This window comes from Rhamphochromis longiceps, linkage group LG7 (genome assembly GCF_057381845.1).
Source record: "Rhamphochromis longiceps isolate RC_006_pf linkage group LG7, R_longiceps_female_GT1.1, whole genome shotgun sequence".
NCBI lineage: Eukaryota > Metazoa > Chordata > Actinopteri > Cichliformes > Cichlidae > Rhamphochromis > Rhamphochromis longiceps.
This window is the reverse complement of record NC_140563.1, coordinates 18,549,853-18,577,308: the sequence shown is the minus strand read 5'-3', so window position 1 is coordinate 18,577,308 and position 27,456 is coordinate 18,549,853. Positions and strand designations below refer to the sequence as shown.

The window sequence follows — 27,456 nt, the reverse complement described above, 5'->3', positions numbered from 1 at the left end:
GATTGTCCAATCAGAGACAGGGGGAGGCAGATCTACTGTTTCTTGTTTCCTTGCGGCGGACGATGGAAGATGAATGAGGCGCCTAGCTTGCTTTTAGCTCCTAAGTGCAGCAACACTGCATATTAATTTGTAGCTGAAGTAAAAAAACAAAATCGAAATAAATATATAATTGGTCCGACTGTTATTGCGCTTAAACGTAGCTGGAAGGCTAATCGATGCAGAGGTACATTGGTCACAACAAACGGTAGCATGCACGGGAGGAGTCGCTGGAGGTGGATGCAAGGTTCAAATTTTCAGGTGAATTAATACATATAATACTATACCAAGAAGATAGAAAACTACAAGAAGGAAATATAGTTTTAGCTCGGAACAGCACAGGGCTTGCTAAAGAAACAAAAACATGCCGTTTGATATCTCAAACGTTAGCTAATAAGGCTAACGGTGATGCTAGTTAGCTGACACAGTATACATATAAAAACAGCCAGAGTAAGCGCACTATGTATAGGATACATACGCACACACGTACGTATACTGTGGTTTATAAAGGAAGTATTCAACAGTAATATGTCTACCAGTGTTGGTTGGACTGAGTTATTGTCTGATGTCTATGTGTTGTTAGGAAAACGTCTGTTATAGTTACAGTTGTTCTAAAAGCAATCACCTAAAACTTGTTTGTTTTACTCATACAGGCTGAGGCAAGAGAGCTACCATGAACCCAAGCCTTAACAACTGCATGATGCCCAGCTGTACCAGCAGCAGCATCACTGAACTGCTGAGTGCCCTGTGTGACTGCAGCCTTTCTGGGGTGTCATGGAAGCGCAGAGCACTGGGAGGAGTCTCAAGAGAAAGTTTCCACAGGGCTCTTAAAAAACGTGCCTACGGTGCCCTCCTGTCTAACCTGTTTCAAGATGGCACCAAAGGACCTGCACCAGGACTGAGTGCCACAGCTAATACACCACCGAGAAATAAAGTCTTGATGATATGTTTTGATTTACGTGTGGCTGGCTGTCGAGAGGAAGCAGAAAGGCTGGAAGAGCAGCTCGGGAGGCTGCCGGAGGGAGAATACTCTGGTTTGAAGGAAGTGGATGCAGTCCTTGACCTTCTTGTGAACCTTGCTGGGTCGGCACCTCCTCCCCCTACCTCGTTCAGCAGGGACTATATGAGAAGAGAGAGGCCTGTGCTGCGGATGCCTCAACCATGGAGCTACCAAAGTGAGGACTTGCAGAGGCTGGAGGCCCGGGCATGGGGTCTGGTGTGTGGGGAGGAATGGGGGACTTTGGAGAGTCTGTATGGAACTCAGAGGCTGATGGATGCTCCACCTGGCACAGGACTGCTAACTTTGAGAACAAAACTAGAAGCAGAAGAAAGATTTGAAAAGGAGACCAGGCTGACCCTGTTTGGAGCACTCCAGCACACTCGCACCTCAGACATGGACATAAGACTAGATCTGCCTCCAATCCCCAGTAATATTGATGTAACAGGGTTGGCGATACGAGTAAGACACCATATTATATCCTTAAGTAATATATTTAGTTTAGCTTAGGCTGTTTTATCATATGTCCACTTCAGCAGCTCAGCGTATTCATATTTGCACAGTGTTTGATTTAAATAATTTATCTTTGCATTGCTTTATGCACTCTCTCTTTGTTGTTCTCTGCAGGTGCCTCCTTGTTTAGATCAGTGTGAAGATGAGGGCTTCCAGTCAGCCTCCAACCTGACCCCAGACTCTCAGTCAGAGCCTAGCCCCATTCCAGACTTTGATATCTGGGAGGCTCTACGCACATTTGAGCCTGGAAGACGCCGCTGCTGGGAGTCTGTTGGCTGGTAAGTGATGTGTCAATTTGATTATGCTGTAAGCATGCCAAACTTCTTTTCGTATTTAAAAAAAAAACAGCTGTAACCCACTAACAGTTGTAAATCTAGTTCCTCACTATAATATGAGAGCAACTACTGATTCTTTTCATAGTTTTATTGTTCTGCCTTTTTGAAATAATTGATGGGTCTATAAAATGCCAGAAAAAGCTGAAAAAAATATAAATAATGATAGATTGAATCATAGAAGCTTGCTTACGTTTTTGTAAGACCGAAGATGCCAAACTAATGAAAATGTGGAAAAAAAGCATTTTTGAAAAAAATAAACCAGTCTGTGTTTGGGTTGTGAGGTTTAATATAAATAAACATCTAAATGTTAAATGACAACAAAATCTGTGACATATAAATGAACAGAAATCCACTTTAGCTGGTAGATACTGAATTCAAGAGTATCCTGAATAAAACCAAAGCCTTTAGTTTAGAAAATGACATAATGACACATACACTATTAACTACAGAGTCATCAAGGTATTGGAGAGGCCCACTTGCTTAGTTTTTTTGGGTTTTGTATTTTTCTTCCCTCTGGAAAACTGAACTGAATGCCTCGTTTGTCTCACTAGCCCACCTGGAAAAAGGGAGTCTTTCTATCTAACAGAGGGAGGCAGGGAGGCCTTTGATCAGCTCTATCGGCTTTGGGAGGGTGAAATGAGGGTGGTGAGCACGAGCACACCGTCTCCTGTCCTCCCCTTACCCCTGGACTCCCAGAAGCAACTGGTGTCTGATCTCCTTAACGTCCTGATTGGAGTGGCTTCTACTACTTTTCCTCTCAACCAGGTGCAGTTCGTTATCTTTTATTAGTCTCTAAAATGCACTTTATTTGTTTTTTGTTTTTTTTTGTTTTTTAGTAGTCTGTCAGGCAGAAGTGATAAAAGTAACTAAAAGCGCCGTGACATGCTACAAATAGAAAAACAGATTAAAAGGAGAAGCTGGAATGTGATATAATGGGAAATTCGTGCATATAAACAAGCTGTACTGACTCATAAAATGTAACAGTGTGAAGTGTATGCTTAAGTCAGCTGCCTGATTAAATGATCATGAAATAAAATAAAATATTCCTAATTCTGAACACAAAAACCCAGGGGAGCTCTGCTGGTAGTTTATTGTTTCCCATTAAATTCTTATTTTTTGTCGGAAGATTATACTTATTTTTACAACATAAAGTGCATCCTACTTATCTTGTTTACTTCTCAATTCCTTATCTTGACTCTCCGGCATATTTTTATGATTAACATCAGTGTTTCCCTTTGGCTGACTGCTGCTGGTGGGGCCCCAGGGGGTACGGGGCAGACATAGCTTTTCCCACTTCCTTCTTTGTTATAACGACAAATCTCAGTCATTTGCCCCTGTTGTTTTACGCAGATTAACATTTGCTGGGAAGCTTTTTGTGCAGTTGCAGTAATGTGGCGAGTTGTCTTCAACTCGAGTAATGCAATCTTTACTTTGCTTCATTGCCCTGCTCTGTGCTTATGGTGAGTGGTTTTACACACAGTGAAGCCGGAGCAGAGGAGAGAAACAAGGATGGCTATAAATGACGGCAGAATGCATTAGGGGCATATGGCAGTGCAAGGAAATTAAATGTATTCTCATAAAATTGGCAAACCAAATAAATAATCATCACCCTCGCCCACTTTTGGTTTTTTGAAACTATATAAAGAATATATTGTATATATGTGTATGTGTATATTGTTATCTAAGTGAGTCCTGCCTCCTTCATTGGGTTGCCTTGAGGTCAAATTTTGTTTCTATAGTTACATAGGTGTTTTCTTTACTGCAAGTGCAATCAAGGCTGTGGATCAAGGCCCCCAGATGTGTGCTGTCTTGAAGTACTGTAAATATCTCTATAAAAAAAATCAATGTGAAAGAAAAAAATAACAAAAATAACACACAGCAGATTATGTGATGCAGTCTAAAATAATACCAGCAGAAGCCGTGCCTTCAAAAATCACCATGGACGTGACTCTTCTACAGCCTTGGCAAAATTCAATATCGAATGCACTAAAGACAGTCTTTGCTGCCGGGCTGTTTTATTGGATTTTATTAGACTGTACAGTTATTTATTGTGTTTTGTCCACCATCTGTCAATATGCGTTTCCCTTCTTAGAGTGTTCAGTTTGACGTCAGGCCCGGTGTGTGTGTGTCAGGAGCCTCTCCAGAGAGCGTGTCTCGTCTCTTGGGGGAATTGGCCCAGTACGGCACCTATTATTTGAGGCTCAGCCGCTTTTCTCTGCAGAGTGCTGACAAGAAGGGCTTAGTCTTCCAGGTATGTTTGCATAAGCATCGTTAATACCACTAACGCTGCAAATTATTTCCTCTAAGTTCTCTGCTTGCATTGTACTGTTGTTAATAGTGTTGTGTTCAGAAATTGGAAATAATCTTCCTGAATGGGCACTTTGAGACAAACACATGAGCATCTTATTTGCGTACGCAGCAAAATAAATAAATACGTCTAAAAATATTATATAATATATAAAAACAGGGAAAGAAAAAAATTAAAGTGCCCTAAATGAAGCAGTCCATAGCAGGCAACAAAATCCAACACAGAAAGAAGTCCACATGCATTTTAATCTGTGAACATATATTCCATCTCTTAGGCTTTTACCGGTGGCTTGAGGAAGTATCTGCATTACTACAGGGCTTGCGTTCTTAGTACGCCACCCACTCTTAGCCTGCTGACCATTGGCTTTCTCTTCCGCAAAGTGGGTCGCCAACTCAGGTGAGGTCAAATGCTTTTTACACGCTGGTTTTCTGGTGTTAACTTTGTCATTTTGAACCTCCACCTCACTTAGTTGACAGTACAGCCATATCCTTTCAAAGAGGACCTTGATGTAAATATCAGCAAATCAAAAATGCTTTGCTTTCTTTTAATCTAAGATACCTGTCAGAACTGTGCTGTGTGGATGGGCCTTTGGGTGCAGGCCAGGCCACCTTCCCTGTGGTGAGTGCTCTTTTATCTGCAAACTGCAATATGTCTTCTATCACAGTTGTGTTTAGCCTATCAGATGAGTTGTCAGTTTAGTACCGTGTGGCTCTCCTCAGGGTGTTAAACTGCTGTCCTACCTGTACAATGAAGCACAGAATAACTGCAGCAACGAGAACTACCCTGTTCTTCTTTCGTTGCTGAAGAGCAGCTGTGAACCTTATACACGGTCAGTTTCTATGCGCCCCGTGCAGACAGGCATCCTGAAAACAGCAAAATATATCCTATATTATTTTAGTGATATAGCTAAATGGTTGATAAATCTGTCTAAGAGTGACACCACTATTTTGTTTTGTTTTTCTGTGCCTCACTTAGGTTTGTGTCTGACTGGGTGTACAGTGGCGTGTTTCGTGATGTTTATGGAGAGTTCATGATCCAGGTCAATGAGGAATACCTTAGCTACAGAGGTGAGGAGACACAGTACTTGCACACACATATACACACATGTCACCGTATCAAAACCTTGGCTTCGGTCTCCAGGCTCTGAAAATGAAAAACCTGCCAGATACATAGTTGAGCAGAAAAAAATAGATTTTATTACAGCGTTTGTTGCCTAGTAGGATTTGTCCTTGTGTCTATAAAAGCTGTCATGACGTTATTGCACGATAATCAGTGGGAAACTGAATCAGATACCCCAGCTGGAAGAACCAGAGATATCTTCACTCAGTAAGCCATACAAATAAGTAGTGGTCCTTTATTCTTTTTAGCTGGTACAACTATTCTGGTTCTGGTTTAATTGCCATGGACACACATGGACCTGCTGAATTTATTTTTTGCTTCCAGAAAAATTAATGACTTTATTAATGACTTGATCCCTTGGGGAGACCAGAAGAGACCAAAGAGGCTTTGAGGCCAAAATAGACTCGTTTGTACTCTGCAGGATCTGAGGGACTTTGTGTGTCTCTGTATGTTGCTTTGCTCACACTGCTTTTCATTGTCATGTCTAATTTTTCATCTGTGGTCATCTTATCTGTATTGTGTAATGGCTTTAATTTCATTAATATCAAAACTTGAAAAATAAACATTACAATAGCTGTTTACTATATACAAATGTTGTTGTAGCTTATCTGTCATTTGATTGTTGTTGCTATTATCAGAAGATGAACAGCTATATATTATTTTTTTATTGTTAACAGTCCTGGGTGTAGTCCTTAAAGGATCAGAAAAAAAACAATAAAAAAAAAAAAAAAAAAAGAAAAAGGCCAGGGTTCAAATCTCACCGAATCATTTGAGAATAATTGAATATTAGTCAAGTGGCAACCATGCCAACCATGCAGTGGTACAGTAAACAGTGAAACGAGACAACGTTCCTCCAAACCATGGTGCTACATATGATGTATAACAGACAATCAACGCAGGACTACATAAAGTGCAATGTGCAAAAATTGCAAAAAAACATAACAAAGACAGTGCAACACCAGACAGAGCGCAACGATACAGACACAAGACAGTGAGGACGCAAAAGTGCAATAGATGTGCAAAAGAGTGAGTATTGTGCAAAAAGTACGTTGGTGCATGAAGGTGTGCGTGAGTGTGTGTATGAGATTGTGCTTGGTAGTGACGTGTATGAAGATATGTGTGTCAGTCCAGTCACTGAGTGATTGATTAGTCAGTTGAACAGATGATTAACCACTAAATATTTTTGTTAATTGGCTGATAATTTAATTATTCGGGTAAGAAAAAAATGTTTGCCGTTTGATGGTATCAACTTTTGGATTTTGCTGATTTTTGGTTCTCTGGTTTTTAAATTGTTAGCCAGGCAGAATTGTACGTGAAAGCATCCCATTTTAGTTTATTCGTTTTTTGTAAACATTTTTGTATACATTTCTTTTTATTTCCATTTTGACAGTTACTCCATATATATACTGCTACATGAATCAAGACTGTCCAAATATTGTACGTCATGCAACACCCCATTCAAGGTCAGACCACCACCTCAGCTTTGTCTGACTAACAGGTCCATTTGCTCATCGGCTACACCTCATCAACTCCTGCAGCGAACCTCTGCACTTCACACTCTTGCTTTTTTGGAGGACACACAAATGTCATTGTTCTCCTCGAACTCCATCGGCCAAGGAAGCAATCAGCAGCTAAGCTTTCTTGGCAAGCCGCGGGCTTTCTGTAAAGAGCTCTGGAAGCCTCGTGCATTCATGTTCTCTTATACTTTTTGCTGAGGATCACTGAGCTAAGAGCTAACAATTTCCAAGAGTTAATTCAAGCAGCCAGAGTTTTGCCATGCCCCGTAAGTCATACTAATAAGGAAAAGTTTCAGCCCCAGCATGGGCTGGGTATTACTCCACCACCATTGCTTTTAAGATGTTTCAGTGCCGGGTACGATGTGCTGTTATAAGAGGCATAATGGACCACGAAAACTACTTACTCTAAATTGTAGGACAACATGTAATAGACATCTTTGAATTCCTGCAGACAAACACTTCTGGGTCCAAGGCTACACTCTGATCTCAAAGGATGTGGAGGATTGTGTGCCAGTCTTCTTGAGACACATTGCCAATGATGTGTATGTGTGTGGAAAGACTATCAACTTCCTCAAAATCTGCTGCCCACAGGTTTGTTTTGCACATTCACAGATCCACATTTATGTAGATATACATACATATAACGTAGATAGCCTTCTTAATTTGCCCAGTATAGAATTTTTGAGTCTTGTAAATACAGAAAACATGTTGAGAAATGGTTAAAAGTACCTAGCCATTTTTCCTCTGTTATTGCTGTTGATATCAATTGAACTGGCTGTATGTGCTTGATTATAAATGCCACAGTACAAATTCTATTCACTTGAAACTCCATACTGGCCAGAAATAGTGGAAAAAACAATCATTACTGCAACAGATGGGAACGTGGTCTCTTTGAAACTTTATTAATATGCTGTCATCAGAATTGTGATACATTTCCTGTTATTGTCAGGCAGATTTTTCATCTTCCATACTCATGTTTGACTCCTGCTTTGGAAAGAATAATATTGCTATTGGTGTCCTAGGTATCATGAAATATTACTTTTTAAATCACTCAGCTGGTTGTCAAAAATATTCTCCAATGGTTTTCATTAGTCGTATGTACACTGACAGAGTGTTCTTTGGTGGACAAACTATGCACCGTCAACATGGTTGAAGGGTGGTTGTTCTTTCTCTTCCTTACATTTATTAACCATCATAAATACACATCCTGATAAATTGAAAAAGATTAGCCTGCCAGTAAATTGGTCCGCCTCTTGTCAACCAGGAGTTGAAGCTTCAAATTCATTCACTTTAGTATCATAACAAGAGAATGTAGAAAGTTTTCACATTTGACCAAAAAGAACTTAAATTGTAAGTAAATGAATCACTTATATAGCAAACCAGGGGAAAAATCAGTAAAGTGGTGAAGTTTTCATGAAAATGTATTTTGCATAACTTCCCTACCTCCATGACCTAAGCTGTAGGACCTTTGTTTCTAATTGGCATTCTGTAACTTTTCCTCTCTCTGTTCTTTCCCCTGATGCTTGAGTCTTTCTAGCCTGCAGGGTAGTTATCAATACCTAGGAAGAATTTATGGATTAAAAACACAAGAGTGAAGTGATGGGCATTAATGTGCTTACTAGCTGATATGGCACATGAATCCATGTCTTTAATTAAAGAAATACTTTGTTACCGTTATCTTCTGAATGAAATGCGTAATGCAATGTACAGCATAAAACCGATATGCAAAACAAGCGCACAAAGGAAACCATACATATTTGAATAAAAGTACAAAAACTGATTCATGGTAACATAATTACATGAAACAATCAAACGCACAAGAGGCACGGTGTGATTTAGATAAAACAAAAAAACCAAAAAAAAACAACTCTCCATATTTTGTGAAGTGTCTTATGTCACAGGCAATGTAATTATTCATTTCTGAAGTCTTGGGGCCAGGGGATCTTTTGATATCCATTTTAGTTTTTCAATTTTGGCAGTAATTAATACAGTTTCTGAAGGTTTGACTCTGATTTAATCCCATGCAGTCATAAGATCATAAACGGGAACAAGGCCAGTTACAGTGTCTGCATTATGCTTTCTTCGTTAAACACAGTATAACAGATTTGTATGATGGAATAATGAACACTTTGATTTTTTTTTTTTAATTAGAAGCAGCACCACCATAACCAGGTCATTGCATAGCTTCTATTTCAAATTCATTCCCATACCGGTCTTCAACATCATCCTAAATTCATTGCTAGTTTGTGTTGTGCTGGTAGCTGTAAAAATGAGTTACATTTTCAGACAGCTGGTAACACATATTTTAATATGAAAGAAACTCTGGGGTTATAAAATATGTCAAAATCCACCAAATGAGTCATCCGAATTGATCCGTGAAATTTTTTTTCCCTCTTTTTATGATACTAAGATTCTGTCAACTGTGTGTCCACAGCACTACATCTGCTGGTCGGAGCTGCCAGTACCCCGCATCGCTGTCACCTTCTCTCTCCAGGAGGTGGAGGAGATTGAGAGAGACTGTGCAGTGTATCGTGGACGCATGGAGAGAATTGCAAAGCACAGTGCTATCAGCAGGGAGGAACAAGTAATGACACACATGGATATTCTTGTGCATCTTAGATGTCTGTGATGTGTTTTTCTTCTTCTTTTTTTCTGAGTCTGAGATTTTCTCATTGCTCAAAATCATCAGTTACATTTATGAGAGCTTTTCAGCTATATAGCCTAGAGTCGAGGCAGTGAGAAAGGAACTTTAACAAGACAAATCATTACCATAGACTATATGTAGTCCATATTTATATGGACATAGCCACCAAGATGCCATCCATTGGTTTGTGGACTAGCATTTAAAGCCTAAGTTTGGCGTTTTGGCAGTTGTCTCGCTAGGTTTTTGAAACGGAATACAACAACAGGGGGTTGTATCTGACTAAAAAATGAGGATACTGCAGACTTACACAATAGTTACACTGGACTACATGGGGCTGTCTATTCCCAAATGAACAGTATATGCAGATTTAGGGTTCTTTCACATTAATCTGTGAACACAGTTTAGTTTTGTATTTTTGTTTCATTAATTCATTTCAGTCTTTATTTACCTTTTGTTTCAATTCAGTTTGGTTTCCATTTCTGGACAACAACAACAAAGAACCTTTATTCGTCACATACGCTATCATACAGAGTACAACATGTAGTGAAATGTTCCAAGCAGACAGGCTGCAGACATGGCTGCACCATTTCAGGGCTTGGTTTTAGCATGGGGGGAATAGCCAGGACCCTTACTAGATACCACTGCCGGGCGGGAGTTGAACTTGCGACTCTTGGTCCAAAGGTGTGCAGTCTTACACTACCAGCTGGAGTAAATTTAATAGATATTTCAATACAAACACAACAGTTTGGGAAGGCAGTTGACTCAGTCTTAATACATCCTCCTTAGGCAGATTACACTAATAAACTAAAAAAAAATGTAATTTAGTTTTACTAAACTTATGGAAACTGTGATTACTGTCAAATAGCAGTTGATGGTTTCAGGATTGCAGTTAAGCAAATACAGTCCAAAGTTTTTGCTGACTGTTAGCCTGCATGCCAAGAAAGCCAGGATTGGTTAGTAGTAATCAGACTGAAAAACAGAAACCAGGACGCTTCCACTGCTTAAAATCTTGTTCTGTGATTCAGCAAATTCATATCCAGACAATGATCTTTTTACAGAAATTCCTTCTATGCTTTTTAGATCCAGAGGGTGTGTCCATCTTTTATATACAGTGTTTGATTACAGGTCTTGTCCTGTAAGTCAAAGAGAAAGGAGAACTTTTTTTTTCCGCTTTTTTTTTTTTTTTTTACATTACACAATCCATCAAAGTGGCACTGCTCTTCAAGTACAGAGGATTTCAGCAGCCAGTCATTAAAATGATGTGGATGAAGTCTCGAGCTTGTACTTGATTTAGTGTAACAACCTGGCTTGTATGGCGGATCTTGTGTGAGCCTCTGGCTGAGGAGGGGGAGGAGAGGTGAGAGACAGGGCAGGGACATAGATCTTTGTTAATGATGATATTTTTTTTTCTGTCTATTGTTAGGCCCTGAGGGCAGAGCAGGCACGCCAGGAGCTGATCAATCAGGTCAGAGAGTCAGCAGCCAAAACCCTGGAGAGCATCCGCGGTCAGTGTAACATTTATACACACACACACACACACGCACACGCACACACACACACATACATACACTGTAAGTAGAATTTTATATACTGCGTGACGTACATGCATAACCCACATCCTGCTGGGTATACCTTTAACAAATGGCTCAACTCTAAGTATAAGCCTGATTCGCTTGTTGATTGCTAAATGCGAGAGCTTCCTTCAGCTCCATTCCCACCCCTCGGGAGAGCAGAGGAGATGCATGGGGCAATTGCAGTGAGGAAGGCTTTGAATACTTTCCAGTACCATGGGTTGTGAAATCTAATCATCACTTGCACAGTTTAGCTCTCACTCTTCACATCATTTATTACTTCAGAGGATGTGTGGCACTGTTGGGGGGCAGTGGTGGCTGGGTGGGGGGGGGAGTGTTCAGCCTGATGCGCTTTGCGTGTCTTGGCACGGGCATATTTGAGTTTGTTTATATGGGGCAGATGGTGATGTTGTCTTGTTTAAGTGTGTGCGAGAGGCAGACAAGAATGTTATGTACTTTTCTGTGTGTGTGGAGGGGTAAACAGCTCACTGTTATCTCCCCCGCCTCCTGTAGGGCGCCAGGTGTCACAACGTCTGGCTGAGGAGGCCAAGAAGAGGGAGCGTTTTGAGGAACTGAAACAGCACCTGGAGCAGGAGCAAGAGGTAGTAAGACATGAAAGAGAGAGAGAGGGTAAAAAAAAGTGTGTGAATAGGAGTGCCTAGATTAAACTGTGTATTGTCAGGTATTGCATGTGATCCTCAGATAGTAAGAAAAGACCATGTGATAAACAGTAATGATGTATGTGCGTGTGGTGCCAGTGGAGAAGTGCAGCCAAGAAGAAGCAGGAGGAGGATGACTTCAGCTTTGCCAGAGAGCTGAGGGACAGAGAAAAGAGACTTCAAGCTTTGGAGGAGCAGCTGGAGCAGAGAGCTAGGTCTGACTGCCTTTACAGCTGTTAAGATTTTATTTGAAAAAACTATATCAACCTACTCATGCAAACATGATGGGACATCAGTTCTGTGTCCCGTGTTTTAATGTGCCAAATTTCCATAACTGATTCAGCACCATGAGCAAATAATGTGAACACTAAGCTTTTATTTACTACAATGACATGGCCGAGATCAGAGGGTACCATAGCTTAAAAAAAAAACACCTGTCATCTACAGCTTTTCCTCCAAACAGTTCACATCCTTACTTCTCCCTTGGTGCAACCTTTGCATTATTCAAAATATAAATACCTTCTAACTGTCCATAGATAGATAGATAGATAGATAGATAGATAAACGGATACTTTTTTGATCCCACAAGGGAAATTATTGTGTTTCAGCTGCAGGATGAAGAATAAAAAAGTAGTGCAGTTCTTGCTGTGCTAGGCAAAAAACTAAATTCTTTTCATGTGTGGATAAATAAGGCTTTTGTCAAGGAAAGCACAGGTTTCATGTTTTTGCAGGTCTTACTGATTAATTGCCTGTAGTTTGTTGAGGAATTTAGTTCTAATTAAAGCCAACACGTATTATAAGCACACAGGTTACCAGTACTCTCAGAGTCCCTCTAAACCACAAGCTCAGGTGGGGCAAACATTTTGGATACATCACAGTCATGCACAAATATGAATAAAACGTTAGCACAAATATAAAAAAAATCACTTAATGGTCAGTTCGGGAATGGCAGGGCCATTTATACAAGCATTTATTGCAGACTTCAGTAAGCGACTGAGGATAAGACCTTCAGCTACTTTAACATTCTTTTTTCCATTTATTTAATTCTAGGAAGGAGCTGATCGCTCAGTACAGCCGTCTATCGGAGGAAGCAGCTCGCAGAGAGAGACGAGCCATGTGGAGAGTGCAGCGAATGAGACTCGATGAAGCTCGTGCTCACTTTTTCAGGGATGACGGGCAAAAAACTCAGGTTTGTTACAAATGAATAGAAAACAAAGACATGTAACCAAAACTTTGTAACCGAACCTTTTGTGATTTGTTTCCAGGCCATACTGGAAAAATATCCCTTGGGTCAGGAGAGACCTCATTTGGAAGTAATGTCACCTGCTCCCTCAGCACAACAGATTCCTCCACGACAAACAACAAGCTAGTTTTTGAACATCCAGTCTTTTTTCACTTCATGTCACTTGATGTGTGTTCCAGAAACATAATATTGAATTGTTAACATATCTTGACAGGAATTTCCCACCCAGGAGCTGTCAGAGCAGCAGACAACAAAGGCTCAAGAATCTGAAGCTGTATCACCACCACACGATCTGCCTTCGCCAAAGATTGCACAGGTTACAGCGGACCCTGCCCTCATCTCTGAGGAAATTGACATCGGTGACTTTCTTCCCAAGTCTCCGAAGTCTCAGAGTCAGCAGGTAGATATGGCTCTACAGGAGATTGGCTCTGACCTACCCAAAGCCTGTCCTACAGCTCCACTAGTAGACTATGACTTCAGTGCCCCCTTTAGTCCACTTGAGGGTATCACTGGCCAAGCGTCAGTCCAGCCCAGGCCCCGCTGGGGACCTGTAGTCCTGCCTGACATGATCCAAAACCACTCCTTTCACATCTCCTCTGAAGAGAAAATTCCTCAAATCCAGGAAACTGTAACCAAAACTAGCCTGCTAGCCGGAGCCTCTCAGTCCAGCTCTCTAGGCCTGCACACCCCAGAGGAGTCTGAAAAGAGCAGTGTGTGCGCGCAACCTTCACAAGCCTCAGCACAGCAGGTGGATGAGAGTGGCTCAAATACAGGCAACGAACAAAAGGAATCTACACCTATACTCCAACAGGATGCAGAAACAGGGATTCTCGAAATTAAACCAGAAGACAGACAATCCAAAGATGACGTGGTTAACAAGGCTCTTTCCACTACAACTGTGCAAGGTGACCAAGGTGATCACAAAGTCCTGACAAGTCTTTCTGATGATGGTGGCGTGGAGCCACAGGAGACAGGCGCTAAAGAGCAAAGCTCAGACACACACAATAAAGATGGAAAAAATATTCCTTTGCCAGACTTTCACAGGCCTCTCTCCAGTCCTCATTCAGATGTCAGTCAAACTTCACCCACCATCCATGGACATTCCTCTGATGCTCACATAAAGATTGGACAGTATGTATCAGAGGTAACTGCTGCACTTCCCTCGCAGAACATCCACGGCCATGCATCAGATTCACACATCAAAATTGGAGGTCATGTTTCAGAAGTCGATGCTCCTGTACCTTCTCCTAACGTCCATGGTCACGCTTCCGATGCTCACGTCAAAATTGGGGAAAACGTTTCAGAGTTTGTCGCTCCTCTTCCTACTCCAAATGTCCACGGCCACGTCTCAGATGCCCACATAAAAGTTGGGGAACTCATTCCAGATGTAGTTTCCCCTCTACCTTCGCCCAGTGTTCACGGGCACAGTTCAGATGCTCATATTCAAGTTGGAGAAAATGTATCGGAGATTGTTGTACCACTCCCTGCTCCCAGCATCCACGGTCATTCCTCTGACGCAAATATAAAGGTTGGTGAGTTTGTGTCCAACGTTCCCGAAGCAAAACCTCGTTGGAGTAAGCACGGGCACGCTTCAGACAGCACCCTTCAGCCAGGTTGTCTGGTATCTGGAGCAGAACCATCCTTGTCGCCTTTGCCTGGAAGCTCTTACGGACACTCATCAGACTCAGCGTTAGGTGTTGGGTGTGTAGTTTCAGGAGATGAGCCCAAGCGGTCTCCTCTGCCCGGCAGTGCCCACGGCCATTCTTCAGACTCAAATTTAGGTGTTGGATGTGTTGTTTCTCAAAGTGAACCGCTTCCATCACCGCTGCCAGGCAGCAGCTATGGACACTCGTCTGATTCGACACTGGGGATAGGCTGTGTGGTGTTGGGGACTGAGCCACAACCTGCCCCATTGGCAGGCAGTACTTATGGACACTCGTCAGATTCTTCACTTGGTGTTGGATGTGTGGTGAAGGACAAAGAAACTGGAAATCAGCAGAAAGTAAAGGGCAATGAATACAACAAAGGTACGAAACAAAGCCTGTGTTATACACATACACATTCTGTTGTGACATTCATGTAATTAACCACATGTTACACTCAGTAATTTTTAAGATGTTACGAACTCTGAGGATATAAAATTGAACCCAAGCTCTTTAGTGTTCATTTGCAAAATTATTATTCCTTGTATCCACGTTGTTGTCTCGGGGCTTGTAGTGGGGTATTAAGTAGTATATCTGAAGTGTATTACCCCTGTTAACCCTGTTTTCACATTAGCATTTTCATGTGAAGCTTAGCATAATCACCGTTTTATTGTAACGGCAAAATTTGTGTCACCTGACTCTTTGCATGAAGGTGTGAAAAGCTGGAAGTGTAAAGTGTTTTTCATGTAGTGTAAATTGAGACGTCACTGCAAATTATGTTCTTTCTTTGTAAAAAGTAATTAGTCTACACTTCTCCTTAGGTTTTGTGTCAGAATGCCCCAGTGAGCAGCTGGCTGAGGGCATGGGGTCCTGGACAACCTGTTTAGGGTTGTCCCCTGGAGAAAAGTCCGAGCAGGAATACCTCTTGGCTTTGGCTGCCCAATACCAGGTGGAACAGTATGAGGACTGCTACAACCTAATGGGTTAGTTGAAAATATCAAGGGCTCGAAATGAACGGCTCCTTTGGGACTTGTTTATTGAGGGCAAAGTGAAGTGCGACTTGTATAGGGGTGGAGGGGTGGGGTGGAACAGTATTTCTGGCCACATCTCGTGGCATCTCCTTTGTGTGTTGTGGATAAGAGGTAACATAATGTAGGTGCATATGGTGTAATTGATCAGTTTGTACTTGGCATTCAAAATCCAGCACAGCAGCAAAACGGAAACAGTTTGTTCCTATTTAAATGGCTCATTGATGTTTTTGTGCCCAAGAGAATATTTTCAATTTATGGCTTGTAGGATTTTGTTTTATAAAACCTTTTCAAATGCATTTTCAGTGCATTCAAATAATAAGCTTATCTATCTGTGTATCTAATCTGCCTGCCTATCTGTCTATACTTAGCGAGTAGCTGAAAAAGGTTCGTTTCAAAATTTTACATGAACGGCACTCACAGAAGTGCTGTAAATATCAACAATTTATAATAATGAATGTACTTTTGTCTTTTCATTTTATAAGAGAGCTTTTTTTACTCTCCATTTTTAATACTATTTATATTAATTTGTGCCATTAACGAACCACAAATAATTCCTTTAAAACTGCTATGTTTTTCTTTTTGCTGAAAATGAGATGAAACTCAGCACATGAAGCACTTTAAGGCTAATCTGTTCTTGTAGAAATTAAAATAGCTGCAGCCTACGCCAAGTAGGCCTTGGGCACATCTTTTTAAAACATCATTTCAAATTGCAAAGAAGTGAAAATGTGTAACAGCCTAGTCTTGTGGTACATACTTGATGTAAATTAAAACAATTATTTTTACATGTTCAGGACTGTTGCAAATCCAGAGGCTGTTGAATATTTGCTCCATCAGCAAGCAAAGGTTTGCATAAAAAGCAGTAATATTTCATAAAGGTCTGCTTTATGCTCGGGTGGGATGCCTCGTGGCTCGGTGGAGTAATATCCTGTCTTGTTCACTCTGTGTTCAACATTCAGTCATGCTGCTATTATTCATCCCTGTTTCTGGAGTTACTGTGAAATCAGTCATGGAAATCTACTCAGACAAATACGTGTTCCACACCACTGAGCAAAGTCAGGAGCAATAATTTAGGAAGTTTTATGAAAGATATGAGGCTACGGAAAACCCCCAAAATGACAGGATCAACTTGCAGTAAATGCTATAGCTTTTCAAGAAAATCAAAGTGATGGTAATTGTATATATTCTGAATAATTTTTAATTAGACCCAATTTACTTTTCCTTCATTTTAATCCTATATGTACAAATAAATGGTTACTCCCAAAAGTTTCAAATAATAAGGTCAGCATATGTGCAAATAATCCCAGTAAGCCTAAAAGCTAAACTTCAGACAACTTTCAACACTCAGTTACTGACACATTTTTCTACTCCTGGACCTTTGTGATGTCACAGAGGGATGGAGCTGGTGGTTGTGACCGTGGAAGCCCCACTCACCTGCTTTTCCAACTTTGTAATGGCCAAACGGGCAGAAGAAAATAGGCTCTTTGAAAGAGCAGCCTTAAGGTTTCTCTCAGAAGATGACAGAGGCACAGTATAAGATACCAACTTCAATATTATTAATATGGAGCTGGAAATGAGCATTACAGAGCACCTTGAACTCTTTACCCCTATAAAGAAGATTTGATGTCCTCCCCAGGATCCTTAATGATGGGTTTTGACACCTCGGTATATATCAATAAAAATGTGGTTTGACGACCACTAGAATAGTTTCTGGATTTCTCATTTTGGTCCATAAGCAGGCCTGATATATGAGAGAAACAGCTCAGTTCAGAAAACAGATATAAAGGTTACTGCAAGGAGGCTTTCAATAGGTAAAGAGTTAAGGTAGTAGCTCAGTGGCTGTAACAAACAAGTATAAGCAATATTCATTTATAGGCTTTGGTTCTCAATAAGTTGATTAATCATTTGGTTCATAACAGCTTAACCCTCTCAGGCTCAAATTAAACTTTTTGTTGCTAATGCACAACCAAGTCCTGCAGTGGTACTTCTGAGTAAAAAAACTCATAAAATATGTATGTGGGGTAATCAGGTTGTTAGTTTTTAACTGTTGCAAATCAGCAACGCCTGCCTTGAGAGGGTTAAATGTTTGAAAAATACATTTTGCTTGAGTCCATTTTCACCTACTTAAATGACTCTGGGTCTTTTTTTACACTTTGAGGCACGGCACTGTTGTTTGCAGTCGTCAGAGTGATATTTCCTCAGCGGCATGCCTGTCATCTCTCTCTCACAGCTTCTTCCCCTACGTGTCAGCTGCTGAAGCAGGTAACTCGGGGCCCCTGGGGCCTTCCTGTGGACCCCACACTCCACAGAGCCACAGACACCACAGCTGTCCAACTCAGCGAGATGGTTTCCCTGCCAGTCCTTATAAAACACTCTGTGACTGCACCGCTCATCACACAGTGAGTGTCTGGAAAAAAAAGAGTTTGTGTTAGAAAATGGTAATAACATCCTTAACAAGTGAGTACCGAGTGTCTGTGTTTAAAGCCAAATACAATGTTTAGAGAAATGCAAGTGTGAGTTTTCATAGATTCTATTCAGGCCACTTAAGCTGTAGTCGAGTATATCAGAATCAGAATCAGAATCAGAATACTTTATTGATCCCTGGGGGAAATTATTTTTTGTTACAGTGCTCCATTTTAAACCAACATTAAGACAAGACAGACAATACGCTAACTAAGAATAGTACAATATATACATATATATATACATACATACATACATACATACATACATACATACATAAGTCACTTATAAATAAATATTTGGAAAAGAAACATGTGTAGCTGTAGCAGCAAACAGTGTGTTAAGTGGATGCGTTGTACAGGGAGATGGCCACAGGCAGGAATGATTTCCTGTGTCGTTCAGTGGTGCTTTTCAGTAATCTCAGTCTCTCACTGAACGTGCTCCTGTGACTGACCAACATGTCATGGAGTGGGTGGGAGGTGTTATCCAACATTGTCTTTATCTTGGACAGCATCCGCCTCTCCGACACCACCTTGAGGGAGTCCAGCTCCATCCCCACAACATTGCTGGCCTTACGGATCAGTTTATTAAGTCTGTTGGCATCTGCGACCCTCAGCCTGCTCCCCCAGCATGCAACAGCATAGAGGATCGCACTGGCCACAACAGACTCATAGAAAATCCTCAGCATTTTCTGGCAGATGTTGAAGGACCTCAGTCGCCTCAAAAAATAGAGACGACTCTGGCCCTTCCTGTAAAGTGCTGTGGTGTTTTTAGCCCAGTCCAGTTTATTGTCAATGTGTACTCCAAGGTATTTATAGTCCTCCACAATGTCAACACTGACCCCCTGGATTGAAACAGGGGTCAAGTGTTTCCTGGTCTTCCTGAAGTCCACGATCAGTTCCTTGGTCTTTGCCACGTTGAGCTGCAGATGATTCTGCTCACACCACGTGACAAAGGAGTCGACCACAGCCCGGTACTCTGTCTCATCATCCCTGCTGATGCATCCAACCACCGCAGAGTCATCAGAAAACTTCTGAAGATGGCAGGTCTCTGTGCAGTGGCTGAAGTCTGTGGTGTAGAGGGTGAAGAGGAAGGGGGAGAGGACAGTCCCCTGTGGTGCCCCTGTGTTGCTGATCACCTTGTCAGACACACACTGTGGGAGACGTACATATTGTGGTCTTCCTGTCAGGTAATCAACAATCCAGGACACCAGAGAAGCATCCACCTGCATCGCTGCTAACTTATCACCCAGGAGGGTCGGCCTGATGGTGTTGAAAGCACTGGAAAAGTCAAAAAACATGACCCTCACAGTGCTCGCCGGCTGGTCCAGATGGGTGTACACACGATTGAGCAGGTAGATGATGGCGTCCTCTGTTCCGAGACGAGGCTGATAAGCGAACTGAAGGGGATCCAGATGTGGTCTTACTATGGGTCGCAGCTGGTCCAGGATGAGCCTTTCCAGGGTCTTCATGATGTGGGAGGTCAGTGCCACGGGCCTGTAATCCTGGGGGCCACTGGGACGAGGCGTCTTTGGTACAGGGACGAGGCATGATGTCTTCCACATCACCGGGACCCTCTGCAGACTCAGACTCAGCATAAACAGTTTATGAAAGACTCCACACAGCTGGGGGGCACAGGCCTTGAGGACAAGGGGACTCACTCCGTCTGGTCCAGCAGACTTGCCTGAGTGAAGTCTCCTCATTTGCATCTCAACCTGGTATTGAGTGAAGGTGATGGGTGGGGGAGGGGTGTCAGGAATCTCACAGGAGGCAACATGTGAAGAGAGAGGCTGGCACAGTGGTGTGGCTCTGGATTCCAGGCTGACTGCAGGTGAGGTTGTGGGGGTGGGAGCAGACACTGTGGTGTCGAATCTATTGAAAAACAGATTCAACTCGTCGGCTCTATTCTCACCTCCCTCAGCTCCCCTGCTGTTGGTTGGCCTGAATCCAGTGATGGTCTTCATGCCCCTCCACACCTCCCTCATGCTGTTCTGCTGGAGTTTCCACTCCAGCTTCCTCCTGTAATTGTCCTTAGCCTCTCTGATCTTGTCCTTTAGTAACACCTGGATCTTCCTCACCTCCTCTTTGTTGCCCCCTCTGAAAGCCCTCTTCTTGTTGTTGAGGAGGGCTTTGATGTCCTTAGTCACCCACGGCTTGTTATTTGGGTAACAATGAACAGTCTGAGCTGGAACAATGGAGTCGGTGCAGAAAGTTATGTAGTCTGTGATACACTCAGTAAGCCCATTGATGTCCTCGGCGTGAGGCTCACAGAGTGTTTCCCAGTCGGTCACCTCGAAACAGCCCTGTAGTTCCGCTATTGCCTCCTCTGACCACCTCCTAACAGTCCTGGTGGTCACAGGTTCCCTCCTCACAATTGGCACATAGCGGGGGGTGAGGTGAATCAGGTTATGATCTGACCTACCAAGTGGGGGGAGGGAGGAGGAGCTGTATGCATCCTTGACGTTAGCATACAGTAAGTCTAAAGTTTTCTCTCCCCTGGTGGGACAGTCCACATATTGTTTGAATGTTGGTAGTGTATTGTCCAGTGATACATGGTTGAAGTCACCCGAGATCACAATAAAGGCACTCGGGTGCTGAGTCTGTAGCCGAGCTATGGCAGAGTGGATAGTGTCACATGCAGCTGTGGGGTTAGCAGAGGGGGGAACATAAACAGCCACCAAGATGACGTGAGAGAATTCCCTGGGTAAATAATACGGCCTGAGTCCAACAGCACACAGTTCAGTGTCCGGGCAACAAATCCTTTCTTTGACTGTTATGTTGGCAGGGTTACACCACCGGTTGTTAACTAAAACAGCAAGCCCACCTCCTTTACGCTTACCGCTAGCGATGCTGTCCCTGTCCGCCCGAACAGTGTGGAAGCCTTCCACGGAAGCATTCTCATCGGGAATGACCTGGTGCAGCCATGATTCGGTGAAACACATCAGGCTACACTCTCGGTATTCCCTCTGACTCCGTACCAGTGCTGAGAGCTCGTCGATTTTACTTGCCAACGATCGCACATTTCCCATCACGATAGACGGCAGACACGGTTTAAACCTCCTCCTCGCTTCGAGCCTCCGCTGTCTCACCGTCACCTTTTTTCTTCTCTTCTGTCCTTGACCTCTGCATCCCCGATGTGTTTTCCTCCAAATTTCAGCTGGTACTTCTGCGGGCACTTCTGCGGGCCTGGCCAGCGAGCCGGCCGGCATCAGGGCGATCAGCTGATCTCTGGAGTAAACAGTCCGTGCGTGTAGGAGATGTGCCGCGGTCCCGTTCCATGATAAAAGTAACAGTTCCACGGCCACCAGAAGAACAAAAACTCTCTCAATCCACATGATTGAGTAAGAGATAGAAAACGGAGGAAAATACAAGTCAGAAAAAAAAAAGAATACGTAAGAAAAAAGAGCTAAACTAAGAGAAAAGCAGGAGCGACTGTAACAGGCTGCACGCTGGTTGGCGCATGCGCACTATTCGGAGCTGCAGGAATAATTTAAATTCTTATTGCCTTTCATCCATTTTAAGATTCCATCAGAACTCCAGACAAGCTTGTCAGTCTTCACCTGCAGTGTTCCTGCACCCCATGCAGTCAAGCCTTTGTGTGTAAAAGAAATGGCTTTCTCATCCCTCACTGCACACAGAAAGAGTGCCGAATATTTAGTGTTAGCTCGTAATTTTTATTAACACATTTTTATTCCATGCATAGACAATGCAGTGGAGTTTGACAGAAATCTATTTTCGACTCTTCCTTGCTAACTTCTGAGTGAAAGAGAACCTTCTCACAATCAGACTGTTTTATAAATGTGAATTGCTGAGAGACGATTTAAAGTAATGCCACATAGAAAGCCATCCACGGGGTGAAAAATAATATGCTGGTATATTCTCCGAGCTTCAGTAGGGTTGATGCCTGTACTGTCTACAACCTGTATGAAATTTGCAAGTCAGCACAAACTTTTCTCAACTTAACTTAGTCATTCCTTTCCTCACCTTCCATTCCCAGTGTATCTTTAGTGAACAAGGCCGTGGTGGACTACTTTTTTGTGGAGCTCGGTGTGGAAAGACACTTCGAGGCGCTGCGCCACTTCCTGCTGATGGAGGACGGCGAATTTGCGCAGTCCCTCAGCGATCTGCTGTTTGAGAAGGTGACGCTCTTTTGTGCTTCATATCTTTTTGTTGTCTTTATTTGAAATGGGCTGGTTGTCTCTTTCTCTCTGGTGTTGAATTCTAGCAGCGGACAGGAAAGAGAATCTCAGAGCAAGGTCAAATGCCCGGTCTCCATTTGGGAATTTTTATTTTTATTTTGTTTTATTTATGCTGCATGTATTAAATGTTGTCTGCTTGTAAAAAGCAGGCACGGGTAACCTTGAAAATTCCCCGGTCATTTATAACTCTAAACACAGTTTTAGAATGTATACGCCACAGTTAGATAGCAGTCGTTTCTTGCCTCATTACCCAGAGGGTCAGTTTCTAAGGGTTCGTATGTCCTCCTGCAAATGTGATTTAGTACCCTGGAGCCTGTGTGTGCACTGTGGTTCTGTCACATATAATCTCACAACATCGCTCATGTAAATTGCAATAACCCAATTTCCAAAAAGCTGCATCAGATCAATATTTTGATATTAGTAATAGACTTGGTGACTACATGTATATATGGGGGTTGGAGGGAGCTTTTTCTATTTTAAAAATGTCTAAAATACCACTGTTTGCTAACTGCATGCTAACATAGCAAGTGGATAGTACATTTATTGGAGTATTTAGCAGTTAAAGAGCCAGATTTCTTTTTAGGAGTTGGTGTTTGTTCATCTGCAGTCTCTGGACAGGTGGACACAATAACAAATAAACTATAAACGTTAAATAAAAGCACAACAAAATAATATTATATTCATGAAATCTTAAAAACTGTCCAGCACCACACCACCAACAAAACACATACACATTATAAAATCTTCATGTCCACTTTACATTCAAAGCCAGACTATGCTCTCAGTACTTACGTGGCTGAAAAAGCTGTAAAAGGTTTTAAAAAGATGAGCGCTCGGTGATTCGTGTGGACAGTTTTTTGGATGATGAGAAGAGATATTAAAAACCTACATTTTTCAAATTGGTCGGGAGCTTGTTAAGATCTTTAATGGACTTAAATGAAAAAGACGATTCTGCACAAAAGTGGAGCGTCTATTAGGATTTACCTTGAACACTAATGCTGAAGTTCTGCTCATCTGCTGTGAGCAAAGTTGTACAAATCTTTATAAAGGTGGCCGTGCAGTACTGCGAACCATTTTCAAACATCCGAATACAAAATTAGGTTTGCAAAATATTTAATATTTCATAAATCTCAAGAATATCACAGCGGTGATGCTGTTGTGCTTTTCTGTTTAGAGCTTTTAGGGCTCGTTCATAAAGAGAAGCAGGTTTAACTTTTAACCTTGTAAGCAATTTGTATCCAATTCCATCCCTGTTTGCTTGTTTTGAAGCACACGAAGCATCAGTGTGATATTTCTAGACTCTTTACTTCAACCTCTTCCTGCCAGGAATTAACAAGCACAGCCTTTGCTAACACCTTCTTGCCTTTCTGATGAAATGATCAGGTACACCTGTCTCTTGACGCTCACGAGACAGAAGGTTTTGTTTATCCAGCTTAAATGCAGATTTCACTTATTATCACTCCTTTTTACCCTAAATGAGTCAATCAGCTCTTTCTAAATATGAACATGCGCCCCAACAACACATTACTTTTTTTTCTTCTTTCCCCCATCTCCCACCCAGCTGGCCAGTGGCCAAACCCCAGGCGAGCTCCTAACTCCCTTAGTCCTGAATTCCATCCTCAGCAAGGCCCTGCAGTATAGCTTACACGGGGACACGCCTTTGGCTGGAAACTTCACCTTCGCACTTCGCTTCCTCCCCGAGACCTTCCACCCACATGCCCCGGACTCTCTTAACTGCTTGGAGCTGCGCTACAAGGTGAGGCTGAGTGTTTTAATGGGGTAAATGAGCGAGTACCCTTGCATGGGTGTGCTTGTCTCAGCCTGAGTGGCAGCTTGACTGTGACAGCCTGTCATGTTTTGACAAACTGCTTTGGGTGTGGAAAATGAGCTTATCACACACTTAAATGGTTCAACTTCATAGATCGATTGGAGTCGCGTCTTTTAGGTGACATGCACAATGACTAATGCTGCACATATTGCCCTGAGTGTTCGTTCCCTCCTTTGGCTCTCAGACTCTTCCTGTTTTTGGTGGATCTCAGTCTTAACTGTCCTGGCCCACTTCCCCTCCTCGTCCTTCTCGCTTTGTTTCCGCACATTTCTCCACCCAATTTTTCTTCTACCTCTAACTCCTCTCTCTCACCACTCTGGCTTAACTTCACAATCCTCTCACCTCCTCTGTCAACGTCTCTGCACTCACACCTTTTTCCTCTCCTCCCCCACATCATCCATCACTCTCTCTTTACCTGTTTTTCTCAGCTCCTTTTTCCTTCACACTCAAAGCTCCACGTGCCGTTCTTCCTTACAGCAGTTACATTTTTTTCTTCTTTTTTTTCTCGCAACATCTCCCAGGTCGACTGGCCGTTGAATATCATCATCACAGACAGCTGCATGAACAAGTACAACCGCCTGTTTTCGTTCCTGCTGCAGCTCAAACACATGGTGTGGAGCCTCCGTGATGTCTGGTTTCACCTCAAGAGAACAGGTGAGAGGACAGAGCTGCTGATTCAGAACCCAGCTTGAACTCCAGGTTACCTCTGAGAAGCAAGAGTTCAGAATCTCCCCTGTTGTGCTGCAGTGGTTTATAAAATATACATGGAAGAGAATGTTGAGATTTTTTTATTTATTTATACAAAGCAAACCTCAGACCTGTGGGATTGTTGTAAAACCGTGTGCATCCCTGGGTTAGGTGATATTGATCAGTTAAAGTCAGTGTAGACTACATAAATGGAGGTCCTGATAGGATGGATAAAAAAACCCCTAAATGAATTAATATTAATAATACAGAAATAATATTATGACTCAGGCAGATCCTTTAGTAGTTTTCATCTGTAAACTGGGTGAATGTCCCACATGCAGGAAATACAATCCACCAAAGTCTGTTTCATAAATGTAGTTTCAGCTATCAGTTATTTTCTGTAATGATTTATATATATTGACTTTTTGTCAAAAAGTCAAAACAAAACAACAAAAAAAGATGATTGCTACAAGTTCCCAGAGCCCAAAGTCAGCTGTAATAGCCTTTTGTTACACTAAGAGAATACAGAGAGCCTGGAGGCTTTGATTATTGCATTGATTTGATACCAGCCACAAATCCTTGCGTGTCAGAGTCTGTAACCAGCAGATGTTTATGTTCTAGGTCCTTGCAGCACTGAGCATAACTTGTTCTGATGGCCTTTGTGTCTCTCAGCGCTGGTGAAAGGCGCAGGTCGCTCGGTGCAGTTCCGTCAGCTGCAGCTGTACAGACACGAGATGCAGCATTTTGTCAAGGTGATACAGGGATACATCGCTAATCAAATCCTGCAAGTGTCCTGGAGTGAGTTCACAGCCAAATTGGCCACTGCCAACGACCTAGATGCCATCCACCGTACACATGCAGACTACCTCAACAGAGCCATCTTCAGGTGAGTGCTGGAACTGCAAATGGGGAAATGCCGCTTAAGTAATTATTGCCGTTTGATTTTTCTGTTGACTATGCATAGATTAGGTACTAGTTTTTGGGCGAATTTATTTATTTTAAGAGGTCAAGAAATAATTTAAAACAAGATCAAAAATTCTGAATGAAATACATTTTTCAACAACAAAAATCAGCCTTTTGAGTGATCACAGCTGCAGTTCAGCAGATTAACAACATTTCTTGAGGCTCTGTACGGGCAAAGCATGTCAAAGTAGCATTTAGCTCCCATAATTTCATCTAAAATTAATTAAACCTCCACGTAACAAGTTAATTAAAATTCCAGCTGAATCTGAGGCTAACTCGAACTCCATGAAAGATTTAATCTCATTAGGAGAGGTTGTCAGTATCACACTCATATTTGTCGAACTTCAGCCCGTCTGAAAGTCATTCCGAAGTTTCTTGTCATGTCTCTTAAACTTTGCACTCGTCGCCTCTCCAGGGGTTTGCTGACGGAGAAAGCAGCTCCGGTCATGAACATCATCCACAGCATCTTCAGCCTGATCCTCAAGTTTCGGGCCCAGCTAATTGCACAGCCCTGGGACAAACAGCAGGGGGAGGCAGTGCACCCAAGCTTCATTGCCATGCAGCAGTCGTACAATACCTTCAAGTATTACTCTCACTTTCTTTTCAAAGGTAAGGCCAGGGAATGTTGTTTTGTCTGTATGAATGAAAGTTCAGCTTGTTTATCTTCCTTCTAAGCTCAAAGAGGTTTGTTAGGGGTTCACGTGAGGCATCAATAAATAAGTTAGTCTGTGCAGTCTTAGTATTTTTGACTTTGCTGAAAAACTGGTTTCATTGAGTGTAAAGCATTAAAAAATGTCTCTTCCTTTCTTCTCTCAGTGGTGACCAAGCTGGTGAACAGAGGCTATCAACCACATTTAGAAGATTTCCTGCTTCGCATCAACTTCAACAACTACTACAAAGACTCATGATCTTAAAGGAATCCTTTCTTCTAAAAAGTGGGTTATATGTCTGTAATTATTTTTTTACACCTTCATTTCATGACCAAAATACTTTTAAATCCTGCCTGCAGTATATTATAGGACATAGCTGTGACACTCAAAAGTTTTTAGGCATTCATCCTGAATCAGTGTGCAGAATTTAATATGTACTTGAATAATTAAAAACAGCTTTTGAATAAATCTGTGCTGCCTGCCTGCGTGTGTGTGTGAGAAAGAGAGAGAGAGAGTGTGAGCAAGACTGAGATGACACTATTGTAATACATCACTTGCTGAGGTGTGCACACAGCTGTGTATATTTTTAAAAACTATAAGTGTCAGGTAAATGTACATGCTACAGCAGATGCTTTTCTAAATAAAATCTCTATTCTCTGGATGTGTGTGTCTCTGTGTTATACTTTTTAAAGTTCTTTTGTGGGATAAAGAAAATACAACATTTACACAAGTAAGAAAAATGACTCATGTTTATTAAAGGATGCATGTTTACACAGTTCTAGAAAATTAGGACAAATTAAGTGCAAAGCTGTACGGGTAGTGGCAACTTCAGCCTTTTACAAAAAGACAGGAAAAAGGGAGAAAATGCCATCCTTGCTATATTACAGAAATTTATTTTCTACAACTTCATAACCCAAATTTTTACTGACTGTGCATTACTTACAAGAGAATATGTCAAGACTATGCAGCACAGCTGTAATGAGCGTAATGGGCTGCATCAGCCTCTATACACTAAGATTTCTTTTTGTGACTGGGTAGAAGCATTTAGAGCAAA

General features: G+C 42.0%; 1 protein-coding gene across 1 annotated transcript; it reads left to right on the top strand.

Moving 5' to 3' along the window:
* Positions 1-25: 25 nt before the first annotated feature.
* On the top strand, positions 26-27,057 carry tubgcp6 (tubulin gamma complex component 6). The gene is made up of 25 exons (XM_085412690.1): positions 26-297; positions 690-1,495; positions 1,661-1,824; positions 2,433-2,646; positions 3,974-4,132; positions 4,464-4,585; positions 4,744-4,807; positions 4,909-5,018; positions 5,165-5,256; positions 7,277-7,416; positions 9,260-9,409; positions 10,893-10,974; positions 11,554-11,642; positions 11,799-11,914; positions 12,750-12,888; positions 12,965-13,012; positions 13,157-14,969; positions 15,407-15,568; positions 17,844-18,012; positions 22,073-22,214; positions 23,836-24,030; positions 24,624-24,756; positions 25,462-25,675; positions 26,168-26,361; positions 26,569-27,057. Exons 2-25 carry the CDS (start codon positions 710-712, stop codon positions 26,658-26,660), a joined length of 5,589 nt encoding a protein of 1,862 aa, XP_085268816.1. The 5' UTR covers positions 26-297; positions 690-709; the 3' UTR covers positions 26,661-27,057.
* Positions 27,058-27,456: the final 399 nt, after the last annotated feature.

What these genes read in the sequence shown, in the direction of transcription:
- tubgcp6 (XM_085412690.1), top strand. Translation starts at nt 710, where the DNA reads ATGAACCCAAGCCTTAACAACTGCATGATGCCCAGCTGTACCAGCAGC. An exon ending in GCTTGGAGCTGCGCTACAAG is followed by an intron (nt 24,031 to 24,623) that starts GTGAGGCTGAGT and finishes AACATCTCCCAG; the next exon opens with GTCGACTGGCCGTTGAATAT. An exon ending in GTTTCACCTCAAGAGAACAG is followed by an intron (nt 24,757 to 25,461) that starts GTGAGAGGACAG and finishes TGTGTCTCTCAG; the next exon opens with CGCTGGTGAAAGGCGCAGGT.